This window comes from Salmo trutta, chromosome 2 (assembly GCF_901001165.1).
Source record: "Salmo trutta chromosome 2, fSalTru1.1, whole genome shotgun sequence".
Classification (NCBI taxonomy): Eukaryota; Metazoa; Chordata; class Actinopteri; order Salmoniformes; family Salmonidae; genus Salmo; species Salmo trutta.
The window spans coordinates 46,284,974-46,303,527 of record NC_042958.1 but is presented as its reverse complement, the minus strand read 5'-3'; the positions used below and the strand labels follow the sequence as shown (position 1 = coordinate 46,303,527).

General features: G+C 44.5%; 1 protein-coding gene across 1 annotated transcript in view; it reads left to right on the top strand.

Annotated features, from left to right (window-relative positions):
* LOC115155875 (uncharacterized) overlaps positions 1–18,554 on the top strand; it is a 46,417-nt gene that overhangs the window by 24,732 nt on the left and 3,131 nt on the right. Inside the window, exons 5-10 of the mRNA XM_029702881.1 lie at positions 4,481–4,561; positions 5,322–5,469; positions 6,816–6,937; positions 10,248–10,625; positions 13,390–13,461; positions 17,064–17,167. Coding sequence (XP_029558741.1) covers positions 4,481–4,561; positions 5,322–5,469; positions 6,816–6,937; positions 10,248–10,625; positions 13,390–13,461; positions 17,064–17,167 — 905 coding nt within the window. The remainder of the gene's footprint in view (positions 1–4,480; positions 4,562–5,321; positions 5,470–6,815; positions 6,938–10,247; positions 10,626–13,389; positions 13,462–17,063; positions 17,168–18,554) is intronic.

Sequence of the window (18,554 nt, the reverse complement as noted above, 5' to 3'; positions counted from 1 at the left end):
GCCAAAATCCAACCGTACCTTATATGTTGAGGGAATTCTTTTTTCAACACTTCCTCATATGAAAGCAGCATTGAAAGCAGCATTTCTCTCATGTTATAGTGTGTTTCAACTTTCTTTCATTGTCCAGTAGCCAAAGCCACAATAGTCATATTAGCAACTCATGCTAGTTCTTGAATCTTTAGATCTCATTTCTTTCTAAATTTCTAACGGATATTTTCATCTCACGTAAAAACGCTCTTTTCATCTTTGTCACATGAAACTGTTTGCATGTGTAGTGAGCTTTTGAGAATGATATTTTCAGCTAATTGCATTTTGGAACATTCGCGGGTATAGCCTACTGCAGTGGTTCTTAACCTTGTTGGAGGTACTGACCCCCACCAGTTTCATATGCGCATTCACCGAACCCTTCTTAATTGGAAAAATAAAATTCAAAACATAGGTATATATTTTACTGGTGCACAAAATGAACCGTGCATCAACATCAGTGTTCAAAGAACAAAACCATTAAAACATGATTTTCACACAAAAACAAAAACAGAGGCTTACAAAATAAAAAATCTTCCTTTATCACGTCGTCTTTCACATAGCGCACAAATACAGCAAGCTGGCTTAGATTGGAAACGTCTGTGGTCTCGTCGAGTTGAAGGCTGAATTTTGCCGGGCTTGAAATCAGATCTGCAACTACTTGAGCCAAGAGGTCTTTGCTCATGTCCTCTATTCTGTCGCTAATGGTGTCATTTGAAAGAGGAATTTGGGATAACTTAACTTCAGCCGCTTTTCCCAGCATGATATTCTCCATCTTCAACACAGCTGGTTTTATGAGTGTTTCACCAATGGTGTGTGGTTTGCCCTGCTTTGCGATCAGGTAAGCAACTTCGTACGATGCTGTGAGGATCGGTTTGTTGATGGGTACAAAGCCGAGAACAGGCAGAGTAGCCTTTTCATCGAATCTGGCTCTCTTCACCTTGAATTCAGCGAGCGTTGTGTTCTTGTATTGTCCATCTCCATGCAGCTTAAGGAAGTGTTCTCTTAGTTTTGCCGGTGCTAGACTAGAATTGCTCAACTTGGCATTGCAAATCATGCAGTTAGGACGCTGACTCTCATCACGTTCCGTTATACATGTGAATCCATATTGTACATATTCGTCCGACCACTTTCTTTTTTTGCTCGACATAGTTAGTATGAAGGGATTAAAATATTAAGAAAGAAATCACACGACGTACCATCACGACAGTCACAATTCGACTACTGAGCGCGCCAAATTCCCTGCAGCACAGATAGGCCAAGCGATGTTGCGTGATCACCTGCAGCCAATGATGGCCAAGCGCGGCGTGTCATCACGAATCATATGAGTCGGGTGTGTGTCTTGACCTCCGCCGAACCCCTGAGACTGACTCACCGAACCCCTGGGGTTCGATCGAACCCAGGTTAAGAACCACTGGCCTACTGCCATGTGCGCATTGCTGCGTTTATAATATGAAGAAATAATAGTTGATTAACATTTTAAGGTAAACATTCTGATCTGTTGCATCAGCCTCATTGCTTTTTAAAGTTTTTGATTTGATTGTATGAATTTGGGATCTATCATCCCACAACTGTCCCAGAGTCAGTTTGGAATATTTATTTATCGGACAGAACAACAATCTGACCAATAGAATAGGTAAACGTATCCACTATGGGGGGATAGTAGATTGACACAGGCTAGTGATTTTGCTGTTCGTTACTTGTCTTGTTGGCTGAGGAAAAGTAAACGTAGACAGTTCTAACATATTCAAAGTGCGCCTCGGAATTCCATAAGGGAAGCACGTTGTTGATTCCCCTATGTGTCTGTCTTCATTACTTGTAGGTCTACTTCGGAGCTGCAAGGCCTGTGAGAAGGATCCGATCGCGTGAGGGGAATAGGCTAATAAGAATTTAGATATCTGAGAGAGCCATGTGAGTGAGAGGTGCTTCGAAGAACGACGATTAGCAGCCGGGAGAAGGGAATTATAATTATTATACTTAACAAAAATATAAATGCAACATGTGAAGTGTTGGTTCAACGTTTCATGAGCTCACAGACATTTTCCATATGCACAAAAAGCTTATTGCTCTCAAATGTTGTGCACATATTTGTTTACATCACTGTTGGTGAGCATTTCTCCTTTGCCAAGATAATCCATCCACCTGACAGGTGTGGCATATCAAGAAGCTGATTAAACAGCATGATCATTACACAGGTGCACCTTGTGCCGGGGACAATAAAAGGCCGCTCTAAAATGTTCAGTTTTGCCACACAACACAATGCCATAGACAGCTCAAGTTTTGAGTCAGTATGCAATTGGAATGCTAATTGCAGGAATGTCCACCAGAGCTGTTGCCAGAGAACTGTGTGTTCATTTATCTACCATAAGCCGCCTCCAATGTTGTTTTAGACAATTTGGATTTGCGCAACCAGAGAATTTCTGCATAAACTGTCAGAAACAGTATCAGGGAAGCTCATCTGCGTGCTCGTCATCCTCAACGGGGTCTTGACTTGACTGCAGTTCCGCTTCGTAACCGACTTAAGTGGGCAAATGCTCACCTTCAATGGCCACTGGCAAGCTGGAGAAGTGTGTTCTTCACGGATCAATCCCAGCTTCAACTGTACCGGGCAGATGGCAGACAGGATGAATGGCGTCGTGTGGCAAGCGGTTTGCTGATGTCAACATTGTGAACAGAATACTCCATGGTGGCGGTGGGGTTATGGTATGGGCTGGCATAAGCTACGGACAACAAACACAATTGCATTTTATCGATGGCAATTTGAATACACAGATACCGTGACAAGATCCTGAGGCCCATTGTCGTGCCATTCATCCGGCGCCATCGCCTCTGTTTCAGCATGATAATGCAGAGCCCTATGTTGCAAGGATCTGTACACAATTCCTGGAAACTGAAATGTCCCAGTTCTTCCATGGCCTTCATACTCACCAGACATGTCACCCATTGAGCATGTTTGAGATGCTCTGGATCAACGTGTATGACAGCATGTTCCAATTCCCACCAATATCCAACAACTTCGCACAGCCATTGAAGAGGAGTGGGACAACATTCCACAGGCCACAATCAACAGCCTGATCAACTCTATGCGAAGGAGATGTGTCTTTCTGCGTGAGGCAAATGGTTGTCACACCACATACTAGCAGTTTATTTTATCCACATCCCTACCTTTTTTAAGGTATCTGTGACTAACAGATTCATATCTGTATTCCCAGTCATGTGAAATCCATAGATTAGGGCTAAATGAATCTATTTCAAATGACAAATTTCCTTATATGAACTGTAAATCTTTGAAATTGTTGCATGTCGCGTTTATATTTTTGTTCAGTGTATATTCAGTCCAATCCACAAAGCATGGATTTTTTTTTTTTTTGGGGGGGGGGGGGGGACTATGGCCACACAAGGGGGCAGCTGGGAAATCCAAGGCCTGGTAGTTACCTTTCAATTGCCTTTCAAAAATCTACCCAAAAACCCTTAGGCTATATTAGCATCGCTACAGAAAGTGGTAGCCATATATAGTGGCTTGAGAAAGTATTCACCCCCTTTAGCATTTTTCCTATTTTGTTGCCTTACAACCTGGAATTAAAATAGATTTTTGGGGGGTTTGTACCATTTGATTTACACAACATGCCTACCACTTTGAAGAAGTGGTAGGCATGACAAACTGAAAAAACAGACCTTGAGCATGCATAACTATCCCCCCCGAAGTCAATACTTTGTAGAGGCACCTTTTACAGCAATTACAGCTGCAAGTCTCTTGGGGTATGTCTCTATAAGCTCGGCACATCTAGCCACTGGGATTTTCCCCATTCTTCAAGGCAAAACTGCTCCAGCTCCATCAAGTTGGATGGGTTCCGCTGGTGCACAGCAATCTTTAAGTCATACCACAGATTCTCAATTGGATTGAAGTCTGGGCTTTGACTAGGCCATACCAAGACATTTAAATGTTATCCCTTAAACCACGTAAGTGTTGCTTTAGCAGTATGCTTAGGGTCATTGTCCTCTTCCTGGAGAGATACCCTCCTGTAGGTTTTAACTCCAACCCTGTTCCTGGAGAGGTACCCTCCTGTAGGTTTTAACTCCAACCCTGTTCCTGGAGAGGTACCCTCCTGTAGGTTTTAACTCCAACCCTGTTCCTGGAGAGATACCCTCCAGTAGGTTTTAACTCCAACCCTGTTCCTGGAGAGCTACCCTCCTGTAGGTTTTAACTCCAACCCTGTTCCTGGAGAGCTACCCTCCAGTAGGTTTTAACTCCAACCCTGTTCCTGGAGAGAAACCCTCCTGTAGGTTTTAACTCTGAAGTTTAATATTTTCAGTTACGAAAAATGTATCAACTCCTATAAAAATGTCCATTAATGATTAATCACATAATAATTCATATTTCCTTTTGCTGCAGGATCATTTTCTTTCTATTGTAAACTGGCTTAAATTAAGGTCCTACATCTGTATATTTCCTCAGAAACTGAGGAAGCTGACCTGTTCTACTCTCTCCCATGACATCATATACCTGAGGTCTCTTCCTCAAACCAGCTACTACCTGGTAAGCCTCACACATACAATATGATGTCCGTGATGATCATTAGTTATTAGATAATAAGACCAGTTAAAAAAAAGTTAAATAATCTAACGTTTCTAAGATATTGACTCTCCTTGGCAGTTTATATAGCTAGCATAGAGTACTAGCTGAATTGCTTATTGTAGCCCTCCAACCCAATGTCATCACATTGTCCCAATTCTCTACCTCTACCTCTAATCACTTCTGTCTCTTCTCTATCTCAATCTCTTCTCTATCTATTCTCTATCTCTTCTCTATCTCCATCTCTTCTCTATCACTATCTCTTCTATATCGCTCTCTTCTCTATCTATATCGCTATCTCTATCTCTATCTCTTCTATATCTCTACCTCTATCTCTATTTTTTCTATCTCTACCTCTACCTCTATATTTCTCTCTCTATTTCTATCTCTTTTCTATCTCCATCTCTTCTATATCTCTATCTCAATCTCTATCTCTTTTATATTTCTGTCTCTTCTCTAACTCTTCTCTATATCCGTCTCTTCTCTATCTCTATCTATATCTCTTCTCTGTCTCTATCTCTATCTTTATCTATATCTATCTCTATATTTATCTATATCTCTATATCTTCTCTATCTCTATCTCTTCTATATCTCTATCTCTATCTCTTTTATATCTCTATATCTTCTCTATCTCTTCTATATCTCTATTTATATCTCTATCTCTTCTATATCTCTATCTCTATCTCTGTCTCTTCTATACCTCTATCTCTATCTCCCCTCTGAGATCTTGGGCCTTCAGAACCAGTTGTCTCGGCATGGTTGTCTGAAGACCATCCAGGACCATGAGGACTTCTGTTTCACGGTTAACCACCACAACCACAACCGTGGTCCAGTCCAGCTGCAGAGAACACTACAGGAGATCAGGAAGAGGAGTTGAGTTCTCATCTTGTTATCTTCATTGTCAACATTGTAACGGGAAAGGGGTTCGTTTCTCGAAAGCTTGGGCAATGGATGAAAGATTATCTTGAGTGCTATTAGTCAAAAGTAGTGTACGATATAGGGAATAGGTTGCCATAGGGCTCTAGTCAAAAGTAGTACACTATATAGGGCAGTGGTTCCCAAACTTTTTATAGTCCCGTACCCCTTCAAACATTCAACCTCCAGCTGCCGTACCCCCTCTAGCACCAGGGTCAGCGCATTCTCAAATGTTGTTTTTTGCCATCATTGTAAGCCTGCCACACACACACACTATACGATACATTTATTAAACATAAGAATGAGTGTGGGTTTTTGTCTCAACCCGACTTGTGGGAAGTGACAAAGAGCTCTTATAGGACCAGGGCACAAATAATAATATAATAATAATCAATCATTTTGCTCTTTATTTAACCATCTTACATATAACACCTTATTTGTTCATTGAAAATGGTGAATAACTCACCACAGGTTAATGAGAAGGGTGTGCTTGAAAGGATGCACATAACTCTGTAATGTTGGGCTGTATTGGAGAGTCTCAGTCTTAAATCATTTCCCACACACAGTCTGTGCCTGTATTTAGTTTTCATGCTAGTGAGGGCCGATAATCCACTCTCACATAGGTACGTGGTTGCAAAGGGCATCAGTGTCTTAACAGCACAATTTGCAAAGGCAGGATACTCTGAGCGCAGCCCAATCCAGAAATCTGGCAGTGGCTTCTGAGTAAATAACATTTTCACAGAACCGCTTGTTGCAATTTGATGAGGCTCTCTTGTTCAGGAATTGGTAAGTGGACTGGAGGCAGGGCATGAAAGAGATAACGAATCCAGTTGTTTGTGTCATCCGTTTCGGGAAAGTACCTGCATAATTGCGCACCCAACTCACTCAGGTGCTTCGCTTTTGACATTGTCCGTAAGCTTGAGTTCATTTTTTTTTTAATGTGAATCACATTTTTATTTCGTGTACCCCCGACGGCATTGCGCGTACCCCAGTTTGGGAATACCTGATATAGGGAATAAGGTGCCATAGGGCTCTGGTCAAAAGTAGTGCACTATATATAAGGAATAGGGTGCCATAGGGCTCTGGTCAAAAGTAGTGCACTATATAGGGAATAGGGTGCCATAGGGCTCTGGTGAAAAGTAGTGCACTATATAGGAAATAGGGTGCCATAGGGCTCTGGTCTAAAGTAGTGCACTATATAGGAAATAGGGTGCCATAGGGCTCTGGTCTAAAGTAGTGCACTATATAGGAAATAGGGTGCCATTTGAGACTGTGATCTTGATGTGCTATATGGTCTTGACAGTGATTGGCAGCCGCTCTGCACCTGATGTGATGTCAGCGGGATGGGATTGGAGCCAGCAGGAGATGTTAGTACAGCCCCCTAGAATTCATGTCACCACCGCGGAGAGAAGACACCTGGACCGGGTGAGTCTTTGCTGCTCAATTAAGTTGTCTGAATGTCCCCAAACTCAATTCTGTTTTCAATTCAGTCAATTCAGGATGTCCTCATGAAGACAAGGCTGGGCAGGAGATGTGAGGCTTACAGAGAATTTAAACATCCTATTTACAGGGCCAATGGTAACTACTGCTCAACTTCTAAAGATATAATCAACCGTGGACGAATGATAGTAAACCTAGCTTCACGTTGAAATGATGGTGTCCTTTGGGCTATTCAGAAGTCAATGTAGCCTTCATAAACCCAACCTCACTCTGAATTTACTGTCACATCCAGCTTGTTTAAGAAGAGTTACTTTCAACTATTCAATGTTATTTAGTCTACACAAATGAGTTTGAGCGCTGATCAACATTTAAATGTGTAGATGTGATAACTTAGCTGAAATGAACACAGCTCCTTTACAAAGCTGAGCAGGGTTCATGAAGGTAGGTATCTGGATGGTAGACTCATTGTCACGGACGTGCAGTAACCCTCCTATACCAGTAGGTGTCACTGTTTGACATGGACTGTGGCTTCACATTTTGTTTCAATATAGCTCTTATACCTTTTTCAATATCAGATTTGAACTAGTATTTGAACCCAGGCCTGCAGAGCTCTGGTGTAGCCCACCCAGGACATCAGGATGCTGGGAAAAAGAGTAGCCGGGCCTGGCTCTGACAAATCTTCCACCGGTGTGAATTCTCACCGTTCCTATGGCAAACTGGGCGGGGCGATAGCCACATGTGCACACGCGTGCGTGCGCGCGCGCACACACACACACACACACACACACACACACACACACACACACACACACACACACACACACACACACACACACACACACACACACACACACACACACACACACACACACACACACACACACACACAGAGCCTTCTTTGCCCCTGCCAGGACAGCATTCCCCACATCCCCAAGAAATACCCTCCTCCCTCCAAACTAGGGAAACGCGGCGCAGTGCTTTGCTCATGTACTTTTAGTATGAAACCATCTGTTTAGTTATTTATGTGTATGAATTATTATTTATTTACGCTTCCCCCTGTTTTTTATGGACCTCTAGTTGTGATCTCTTCATGTTGTTGAATTTCACAGCTGTCTGTGTATGATCCGTATGGATTATTAGATATGTCAGTACTGTACAGAGCACACAGAGGTATTTTGACCTCACTAAATGGAAAACTTATATAAGGCAGACTTGGGTACTTCTCCTTCTCAGCTGAGAGAATCTGAGTTAATGTCTGGATTTACGGTTATGAGGTACAGTGAGGGAAAAAACGATTTGATCCCCTGCTGATTTTGTACGTTTGCCCACTGACAAAGAAATTATCAGTCTATAATTTTAATGGCAGGGTTATTTGAACAGTGAGAGACAGAATAACAACAAAAAAATCCAGAAGAACGCATGTCAAAAATGTAATAAATTGATTTGCATTTTAATGAGGGAAATAAGTATTTGACCCCCTCTCAATTAGAAAGATTTCTGGCTCCCAAGTGTCTTTTCTACAGGTAACGAGCTGAGATTAGGAGCACACTCTTAAAGGGAGTGTTCCTAATCTCAGTTTGTTACCTGTATAAAAGACACCTGTCCACAGAAGCAATCAATCAATCAGATTCCAAACTCTCCACTATGGCCAAGACCAAAGACCTCTCCAAGGATGTCAGGGACAAGATTGTAGACCTACACAAGGCTGGAATGGGCTACAAGACCATCACCAAGCAGCTTGGTGAGAAGGTGACAACAGTTGGTGCGATTATTCGCAAATGGAAGAAACACAAAAGAACTGTCAATCTCCCTCGGCCTGGGGCTCCATGCAAGATCTCACCTCGTGGAGTTGCAATGATCATGAGAACGGTGAGGAATCAGCCCAGAACTACACGGGAGGACCTTGTCAATGATCTCAAGGCAGCTGGGACCATAGTCACCAAGAAAACAATTGGTAACACACTACGCTGTAAAGGACTGAAATCCTGCAGTGCCCGCAAGGTCCCCCTGCTCAAGAAAGCACATATACATTCCCGTCTGAAGGTTGCCAATGAACATCTGAATGATTCAGAGGACAACTGGGTGAAAGTGTTGTGGTCAGATGAGACCAAAATGGAGCTGTTTGGCATCAACTCAACTCGCCGTGTTTGGAGGAGGAGGAATGCTGCGCGAGACCCCAAGAACACCATCCCCACCGTCAAACATGGAGGTGGAAACATTATGCTTTGGGGGTGTTTTTCTGCTAAGGGGACAGGACAACTTCACCGCATCAAAGGGACAATGGACGGGGCCATGTACCGTCAAATCTTGGGTGAGAACCTCCTTCCCTCAGCCAGGGCATTGAAAATTGGTCGTGGATGGGTATTCCAGCATGACAATGACCCAAAACACATGGCCAAGGCAACAAAGGAGTGGCTCAAGAAGAAGCACATTAAGGTCCTGGAGTGGCCTAGCCAGTCTCCAGACCTTAATCCCATAGAAAATCTGTGGAGGGAGCTGAAGGTTTGAGTTGCCAAATGTCAGCCTCGAAACCTTAATGCAAAGAGGAGTGGGACAAAATCCCTCCTGAGATGTGTGCAAACCTGGTGGCCAACTACAAGAAACGTCTGACCTCTGTGATTGCCAACAAGGGTTTTGCCACCAAGTACTAAGTCATGTTTTGCAGAGGGGTCAAATACTTATTTCCCTCATTAAAATGCAAATCGTTTTATAACATTTTTGACATGGGTTTTTCTGGATTTTTTGTTGTTGTTATTCTGTCTCTCACTGTTCAAATAAACCTACTATTAAAATTATAGACTGATCATTTCTTTGTCAGTGGGCAAACGTACAAAATCAGCAGGGGATCAAATACTTTTTTCCCTCACTGTACGTGCTATGTGTTGACTCACTGGAAATTAACTTTTGATGTTAAGTCATAAACGTCTCATTTATTTGAGTTCTTGACTCGTGCACAAATGAGATTTGGTGATTTGGTTCTGGAATTCTCTGATTCAGAGGGGTTAAATGCGGAAGACACATTTCAGTTGAAGGCATTCAGTTCTACAACTGACTAGGTATCCCCCTTTCCCATCACTTCTCTCTTCTCTCTCTTTCTCATTGAGGTTCTGCTCCTACTAATCTTGAAACCCAAAACCAAGTGTTGTGTGCCCTAGCTAGCTTGAATCAAATCGCTTGCAGAGTCCAATCGAGTAGCTAGTTGGCGCCATTTCATTCTGGGGGGTGGGGAATGTTCAAATCTGAGCTAACTGACTGTGAGGCCAATCTCAGTGTGTAATTTGATGTTTGCTCACAGATTGTCCCTTCAGAGACAGGGAAAAGGCTTATGCCGGGAGAGAGACTTCCAGAAAGAGGGCCTGGGGAGAGACTTCCAGAAAGAGGGCCAGGGGAGAGACTTCCAGAAAGAGGGGCTGGGGAGAGACTTCCAGAAAGAGGTGCTGGGGAGAGACTTCCAGAAAGAGGGGCTGGGGAGAGACTTCCAGAAAGAGGTGCTGGGGAGAGACTTCCAGAAAGAGGGGCTGGGGAGAGACTTCCAGAAAGAGGGGCTGGGGAGAGACTTCCAGAAAGAGGGGCTGGGGAGAGACTTCCAGAAAGAGGGGCTGGGGAGAACTCTGCAGCCTTCCTCCTCTCACAGCAGCAGGAACAGGACTATACTGAGCAAATGTTTCCCAAGGTACGTGTCAAACCACACACACTTAATGGGGCGCTGAGAGGCAAACACACCTGCAGGAGGGATAATGTCATCCCCTACCCTAACCCCCTCCCTCCCTCCCACACACACACACACACACACACACCATCCTATTTCTGGGACTTTGTTGGAGGGCCGTGCTTCCCCCTCATCCCAATGATTAATTCTGTCCCAAGAGCAAAAAAAGATAAATGGTTTTCTGTAAGTATTCAGTAGAGAGTAGAGAAGAGGTAGAATAAATAATGAAGAGAGAGAGAGACAGAAAGAGACAGAGAGAGAGAGAGACAAAGAGAGAGAGAGAGAAAAAGAGAGAGAGAGAGAAAAAGAGAGAGAGAGAGAGATTGACAGAAGAGCTAGAATGAAAGTTTTTTCCCACTTGATACAGTATGTGTCCTGTGCCAATAAAGTCCCTTTGAATTGGATTGAAACATAGAATAGCTTGAAGAGCTAGAAGGATGAAAAAGTGAGGCTATGTTGAGGTACTGAGATGGACATATATGGACAGAGGACGAAGGACCCATGTTTCCCACACCTCTGCGTCAAAATGGAACTGGGCAAACAGTCCTGGCTGGAGAGACCAGAGGGAACTGGGCAAACAGTCCTGGCTGGAGAGACCAGAGGGAACTGGGCAAACAGTCCTGGCTGGAGAGACCAGAGGGGACTGGAGGGGGATGGAGGAGAGCAGGGGAAGGCCGATAATGGATGGACAGAACTGCTGTCCAGTTCTGTCCAAACAGAACAACGCTGAAGACAGCGCTTCACTCAGACCCCAACCATTGGCAGTTCCAAACCTCCCAGCGGTAAAAACTGCTTTAGATGGCATCATTACATCCAGCTTCGTCTGCTAGGATGTTATTTCTCAACAGCTGAAACGCTGTCCGTCTCTCATCTTCCGTCTCCCCCCCAAATGGTTGAACCCTTATTGGAGCAGTGGATAGCTGGTCTGCCTACAGGCTAGGATGCAAGGGCTGTTTTTCATTTAACCTTTATTTAACTAGGAAAGTCAGTTAAGAACATCTTTTTACTTACAATGACGGCCTAGGAACCAGTGGGTTAACTGCCTTGTTCAGGGGCAGAATGACAGATTTTTACCTTGTCAGCTCGGAGATTCAATCTAGCAACCTTTCGGTTACTGGCACAATGCTCTAACCACTAGGCTACCTGCCGCCCTACAGTCGCCATTCGCAAAAATTGCTACAATTGTTTCTTTCCTTCCTTTTCTATTTAGCTATTTGGAGTGGGTGAATGGGGGACTTCCTGGGATCATATAGAATATTTCATTAAGAGTGGCAAAATAATCAGGATGATGGCCCACACAACCAGGATGTGGCATATAGTGTGAGGGTTAGTGCTGCCGCTGGCTTACAGGTGGTAGGGGTGTGAGAGGACAGGAACGTGAGGGATGGGGTGTAAGACGAGAGGAAAGTGAGGGATGGGGTGTAAGACGAGAGGAAAGTGAGGGATGGGTGTAAGACGAGAGGAAAGTGAGGGATGGGGTGTGAGAGGACAGGAAAGTGAGGGATGGGGTGTGAGAGGACAGGAACGTGAGGGATGGGGTGTAAGACGAGAGGAAAGTGAGGGATGGGGTGTAAGACGAGAGGAAAGTGAGGGATGGGGTGTGAGAGGACAGGAACGTGAGGGATGGGGTGTGAGAGGACAGGAAAGTGAGGGATGGGGTGTGAGAGGACAGGAACGTGAGGGATGGGGTGTAAGACGAGAGGAAAGTGAGGGATGGGGTGTGAGAGGACAGGAAAGTGAGGGATGGGGTGTGAGACGAGAGGAAAGTGAGGGATGGGGTGTAAGACGAGAGGAAAGTGAGGGATGGGGTGTGAGAGGACAGGAAAGTGAGGGATGGGGTGTGAGAGGACAGGAAAGTGAGGGATGGGTGTGAGAGGACAGGAACGTGAGGGATGGGGTGTAAGACGAGAGGAAAGTGAGGGATGGGGTGTGAGAGGACAGGAACGTGAGGGATGGGGTGTAAGACGAGAGGAAAGTGAGGGATGGGGTGTGAGAGGACAGGAAAGTGAGGGATGGGGTGTGAGAGGACAGGAACGTGAGGGATGGGGTGTGAGAGGACAGGAAAGTGAGGGATGGGGTGTGAGAGGACAGGAACGTGAGGGATGGGGTGTAAGACGAGAGGAAAGTGAGGGATGGGGTGTGAGAGGACAGGAAAGTGAGGGATGGGGTGTGAGAGGACAGGAACGTGAGGGATGGGGTGTAAGACGAGAGGAAAGTGAGGGATGGGGTGTAAGACGAGAGGAAAGTGAGGGATGGGGTGTAAGACGAGAGGAAAGTGAGGGATGGGGTGTGAGAGGACAGGAAAGTGAGGGATGGGGTGTGAGAGGACAGGAAAGTGAGGGATGGGTGTGAGAGGACAGGAACGTGAGGGATGGGGTGTAAGACGAGAGGAAAGTGAGGGATGGGGTGTGAGAGGACAGGAAAGTGAGGGATGGGGTGTGAGAGGACAGGAAAGTGAGGGATGGGTGTGAGAGGACTGGAAGTGAGGGATGGGGTGTGAGAGGACCGGAACGTGAGGGATGGGTGTGAGAGAAGGAGAGGAAAGTGAGAGCCGCATGGGACACGGGGGAGTGTGGGAAGTGTCCCCTGCCGTCATGACAAATCTGGCACTCAGTGACACTGGTTTCCTCTTCTCAATAAACCACAGGATAATTATTGTATTAAATCAATATAAATTAATTAAATGGTTAATGTTTTTACTTGAATGTCATGTATGCGCCACTTACAGGTGAAGGTTCCCAAGTTTGCAACCCTTCAGCCTAGTTTTCTGAAGAACTTGAAGACGGTGATGCCAACTTTGGTATGTTAACCCTAACCCTAACTCTGTGGTATGTTAACCCTAACTCTGTGGTATGTTAACCCTACCTCTGTGGTATGTTAACCCTAACTCTGTGGTATGTTAGCCCTAACCCTAACTCTGTGGTATGTTAACCCTAACCCTAACTCTGTGCTATGTTAACCCAACCTCTGTGGTATGTTAACCCTACCTCTGTGGTATGTTAACCCTAACTCTGTGGTATGTTAACCCTAACCCTGTGGTATGTTAACCCTAACCCTGTGGTATGTTAACCCTAACCCTGTGGTATGTTAACCCTAACTCTGTGGTATGTTAACCCTAACCCTGTGGTATGTTAACCCTAACTCTATAGTATTTTAACTGTTTCATAGCTGTTTGTGTCCAGTGAGATTTCATGCATCATATACACTGAGTATACAAAACATTAAGAACACAGTCCTAATAATGACTTCAGTCTATGTCATGGAAAGAGCAGGTGTTCTTAATGTTTTGTACACTCAGTGTACAATCATGGCCAAAAGTTGAGAATGACACAAATATTCATTTTCAGTCTGCTGCCTCAGTTTGTATGATTGCAATTTGCATATACTCCAGAATGTTATGAAGAGTGATCAGATGAATTGTAATTAATTGCAAAGTCCCTCTTTGCCATGCAAATGAACTGAATCCCCAAAAAACATTTCCACTGCATTTCAGCCCTGCCACAAAAGGACCAGCTGACATCATGTCAGTGATTCTCTGGTTAACACAGGTGTGAGTGTTGACGAGGACAAGGCTGGAGATCACTCTGTCATGCTGATTGAGTTTGAATAACAGACTGGAAGCTTCAAAAGGAGGGTGGTGCTTGGAATCATTGTTCTTCCTCTGTCAATCATGGTTACCTGCAAGGAAACACGTGCTGTCATCATTGCTTTGCACAAAAAGGGCTTCACAGGCAAGGATATTGGTGCCAGTAAGATTGCACCTAAATCAACCATTTATTGGATCATCAAGAACTTCAAGGACAACGGTTCAATTGTTGTGAAGAAGGCTTCAGGGCGCCCAAGAAAGTCCAGCAAGCGTCAGGATTGTTTCCTAAAGTTGATTCAGCTGCGGGATCGGGGAACCACCAGTACAGAGCTTGCTCAGGAATGGCAACAGGCAGGTGTGAGTGCATCTGCATGGACAGTGAGGCAAAGACTTTTGGAGGATGGCCTGGTGTCAAGTAGGGCAGTAAAGAAGCCACTTCTCTCCAGGAAAAACATCAGGGACAGACTGATATTCCGCAAAGGTGCAGGGATTGGACTGCTGAGGACTGGGGTAAAGTCCTTTTCTCTGATGAATCCCCTTTCCGATTGTTTGGGGCATCCGGAAAAAAAGCTTGTCCGGAGAAGACAAGTTGAGCACTCCCATCAGTCCTGTGTCATGCCAACAGTAAAGCATCCTGAGACCATTCATGTGCCTAAGAACACAGCCATGAATAAAGAATGGTACCAAAACATCCTCTGAGAGCAACTTCTCCCAACCATCCAGGAACAGTTTGGTGACGAACAATGCCTTTTCCAGCATGATGGAGCACCTTGCCATAAGGCAAAAGTGATAACTAAGTGGCTCTGGGAACAAAACATCGATATTTTGGGTCCATGGCCAGGAAACTCCCCAGACCTTAATCCCATTGAGAACTTGTGGTCAATCCTCAAGAGGCGTGTGGACAAACAAAAACCCACAAATTCTGACAAACTCCAAGCATTGATTATGGAAGAATGGGCTGCCATCAGCCAGGATGTGGCCCAGAAGTTAATTGACAGCATGCGAGCGTGGATTGTAGAGGTCTCGAAAAAGAAGGGTCAACACTGCAAATATTGACTCTTTGCATCAACTTCATGTAATTGTCAATAAAAGCCTTTGTCACTTATGAAATGCTTGTAATTATACTTCAGTATTCCATAGTAACATCTGACAAAAACATCTAAAGACACTGAAGCAGCAAACGTTGTGAAAATTAATATTTGTGTCATTCTCAAAACTTGTGACCACGACTGTATATTGTATCATATACAGTACCAGTCAAATGTTTGGACATACCTAATCACTCCAGGGTTTTTCTTTATTTTTACTATTTTCTAGATGGTATAATAATAGTGAAGACATCAAAACTATGAAATAACACATATGGAATCATGTAGTAATCAAAAAAGGGTCAAATAAATCAAAATATATATTATTTCTGAGGTTCTTCAAAGTAGCCACCCTTTGCCTTGATGACAGCTATGCACACTCTTGGCATTCTCTCAACCAGCTTCATGAGGTAGTCACCTGGAATGTATTTCAATTAACGTTCCTTGTTAAAAGTAAATTTGTGGAATTTCTTTCCTTCGTACTGCATTTGAGCCAGTCAGTTGTGTTGTGACAAGGTAGTGTTGGTATACAGAAGATAGCCCTATTTGGTAAAATACCAAGCCATATTATGGCAAGAACAGCTGAAATAAGCAAAGAGAAACGACAGTCCATCATTACTTTAAGACATGAAGGTCACTCAATCCGGAAAATTTCAAGAACTTTGAAAGTTTCTTCTACTGCAGTTGAAAAAACCATCAAGCGCTATGATGAAACTGGCTCTCATAAGGACCGTCACAGGAAGACCCAGAGTTACCTCTGCTGCAGAGGAGTTCATTAGGAGTTACCAGCTTCAGAAATTGCAGCCCAAATAAATGCTTCACAGAATTCAAGTAACAGACACATCTCAACATCAACTATTCAGAGGAGACTGCGTGAATCAGGCCTTCATGGTCGAATTGCTGCAAAGAAACCACTACTAAAGGACACCAATAATAAGAAGAGACTAGCTTGGGCCAAGATATTAGACCGGTGGAAATCTGTCCTTTGATCTGATGAGTCCAAATTTGAGATGCAGAGTAGGTGAACGGATGATCTCCATATGTGTGGTTCCCACCGTGAAGCATGGAGGAGAAGGTGTGATGGTGTGGGGGTGCTTTATTGGTGACACTGTCAGTGATTTAACCAGCATGGCTACTAACCACAGCATTCTTCAGCGATAAGCCATCCCATCTGGTTTGTGCTTAGTGGGACTATCATTTGTTTTTCAACAGGACAATGACCCAACACACCTCCAGGGCTATTTGGGCTATTCTACCAAGAAGGAGAGTGGTGGAGTGCTCCGTCAGATGACCTCGACCTCAACCCAGTTGTGATGGTTGGGGATGAGTCGGACCGCAGAGTGAAGGAAATGCAGCCAACAAGTGCTCAGCATATGTGGGAACTCCTTCAAGACTGTTGGAAAAGCATTCCAGGTGAAGCTGGGTGGGAGAATGCCAAGATTGTGCAAAGCTGTCATCAAGGCAAAGGGTGGCTACTTTGAAGAATCGAAAATTTGTTTAATACATTTTTGGTTACTACATGATTCCATATGTGTAATTTCATAGTTTTGATGTCTTCACTATTATTCTAAAATTTAGAAAATAGTAAAAATAAAGAAAAACCCTTGAATGAGTAGGTGTGTCTAAACTTTTGACTGGTACTATATATTTAAATATACCTGTATATGTTTGTGTGTTGTATATGTATCATATATATTTAATTGTATCATATATCCTTATTGAGAGCAGGGAGTTGAGGAGATACCTGAGAAGAGTAAGAGAGCAGAGATGACTGTGAGGATGCTGAGACACATGCACAGCCTGTCCCTTACCAACATGGCTGTCTCTCAGAGGTTAGTATGGCCTAGCTGGCTAACACACCCTGTCCCTTACCAATATGGCTGTCTCTCAGAGGTTGGTTTGGCCTAACTGGCTAACACACCCTGTCCCTTACCAACATGGCTGTCTCTCAGAGGTTGGTTTGGCCTAGCTAGCTAACACACCCTGTCCCTTACCAACATGGCTGTCTCTCAGAGGTTGGTTTGGCCTAGCTAGCTAACACACCCTGTCCCTTACCAACATGGCTGTCTCTCAGATGTTGGTATGGCCTAGCTGGCTAATACAACATGTCCCTTACCAACATGGCTGTCTCTCAGAGGTTGGTAAGGCCTAGCAAGTTAACACACCCTGTCCCTTACCGACATGGCTGTCTCTCAGAGATTGGTACGACCTAGCTAACAAACCATGTCCCTTATCAACATGGCTTTCTTTCAGAGGTTGGTATGACCTAGCTAACAAACTCTGTCCCTTACCGACATGGCTGTCTCTCTGAGGTTGGCATGGCCTAGCTAGCTAACATATCCTGTATCTTACCAACATGGCTGTCTCTCAGAGGTTGGTACAGCCTAGCTAGCAAACACACCCTGTCCCTTACCAACATGGCTGTCTCTCAGAGGTTGGTATGGCCTAGCTAGCTAACACACACTGTCCCTTACCAACATGGCTGTCTCTCTGAGGTTGGCATGGCCTAGCTGGCTAACACACACTGTCCCTTACCAACATGGCTGTCTCTCTGAGGTTGGTATGGCCGAGCTGGCTAACACACACTGTCCCTTACCAACATGGCTGTCTCTCTGAGGTTGGTATGGCCGAGCTGGCCAACTGGCCTTGTCCCTTACTGACATGGCTGTCTCTTAAAAGTTTGATATGCCTAGCTAGCTAACACCCTGTCCCTTACCGACATGGCTGTCTCTCAGAGGTTGGTATGACCTAGCTAACAAACCCTGTCCCTTACCGACATGGCTGTCTCTCAGAGGTTGGTATGACCTAGCTAACAAACCCTGTCCCTTACCAATATGGCTGTCTCTCAGAGGTTGGTATGACCTAGCTAACAAACCCTGTCCCTTACCGACATGGCTGTCTCTCAGAGGTTGGTATGACCTAGCTAACAAACCCTGTCCCTTATCAACATAGCTGTCTCTCAGAGGTTGGTATGACCTAGCTAACAAACCCTGTCCCTTACCGACATGGCTGTCTCTCAGAGGTTGGTATGACCTAGCTAACAAACCCTGTCCCTTACCAATATGGCTTTCTCTCAGAGGTTGGTATGACCTAGCTAACAAACCCTGTCCCTTACCAATATGGCTGTCTCTCAGAGGTTGGTATGACCTAGCTAACAAACCCTGTCCCTTACCAATATGGCTGTCTCTCAGAGGTTGGTATGACCTAGCTAACAAACCC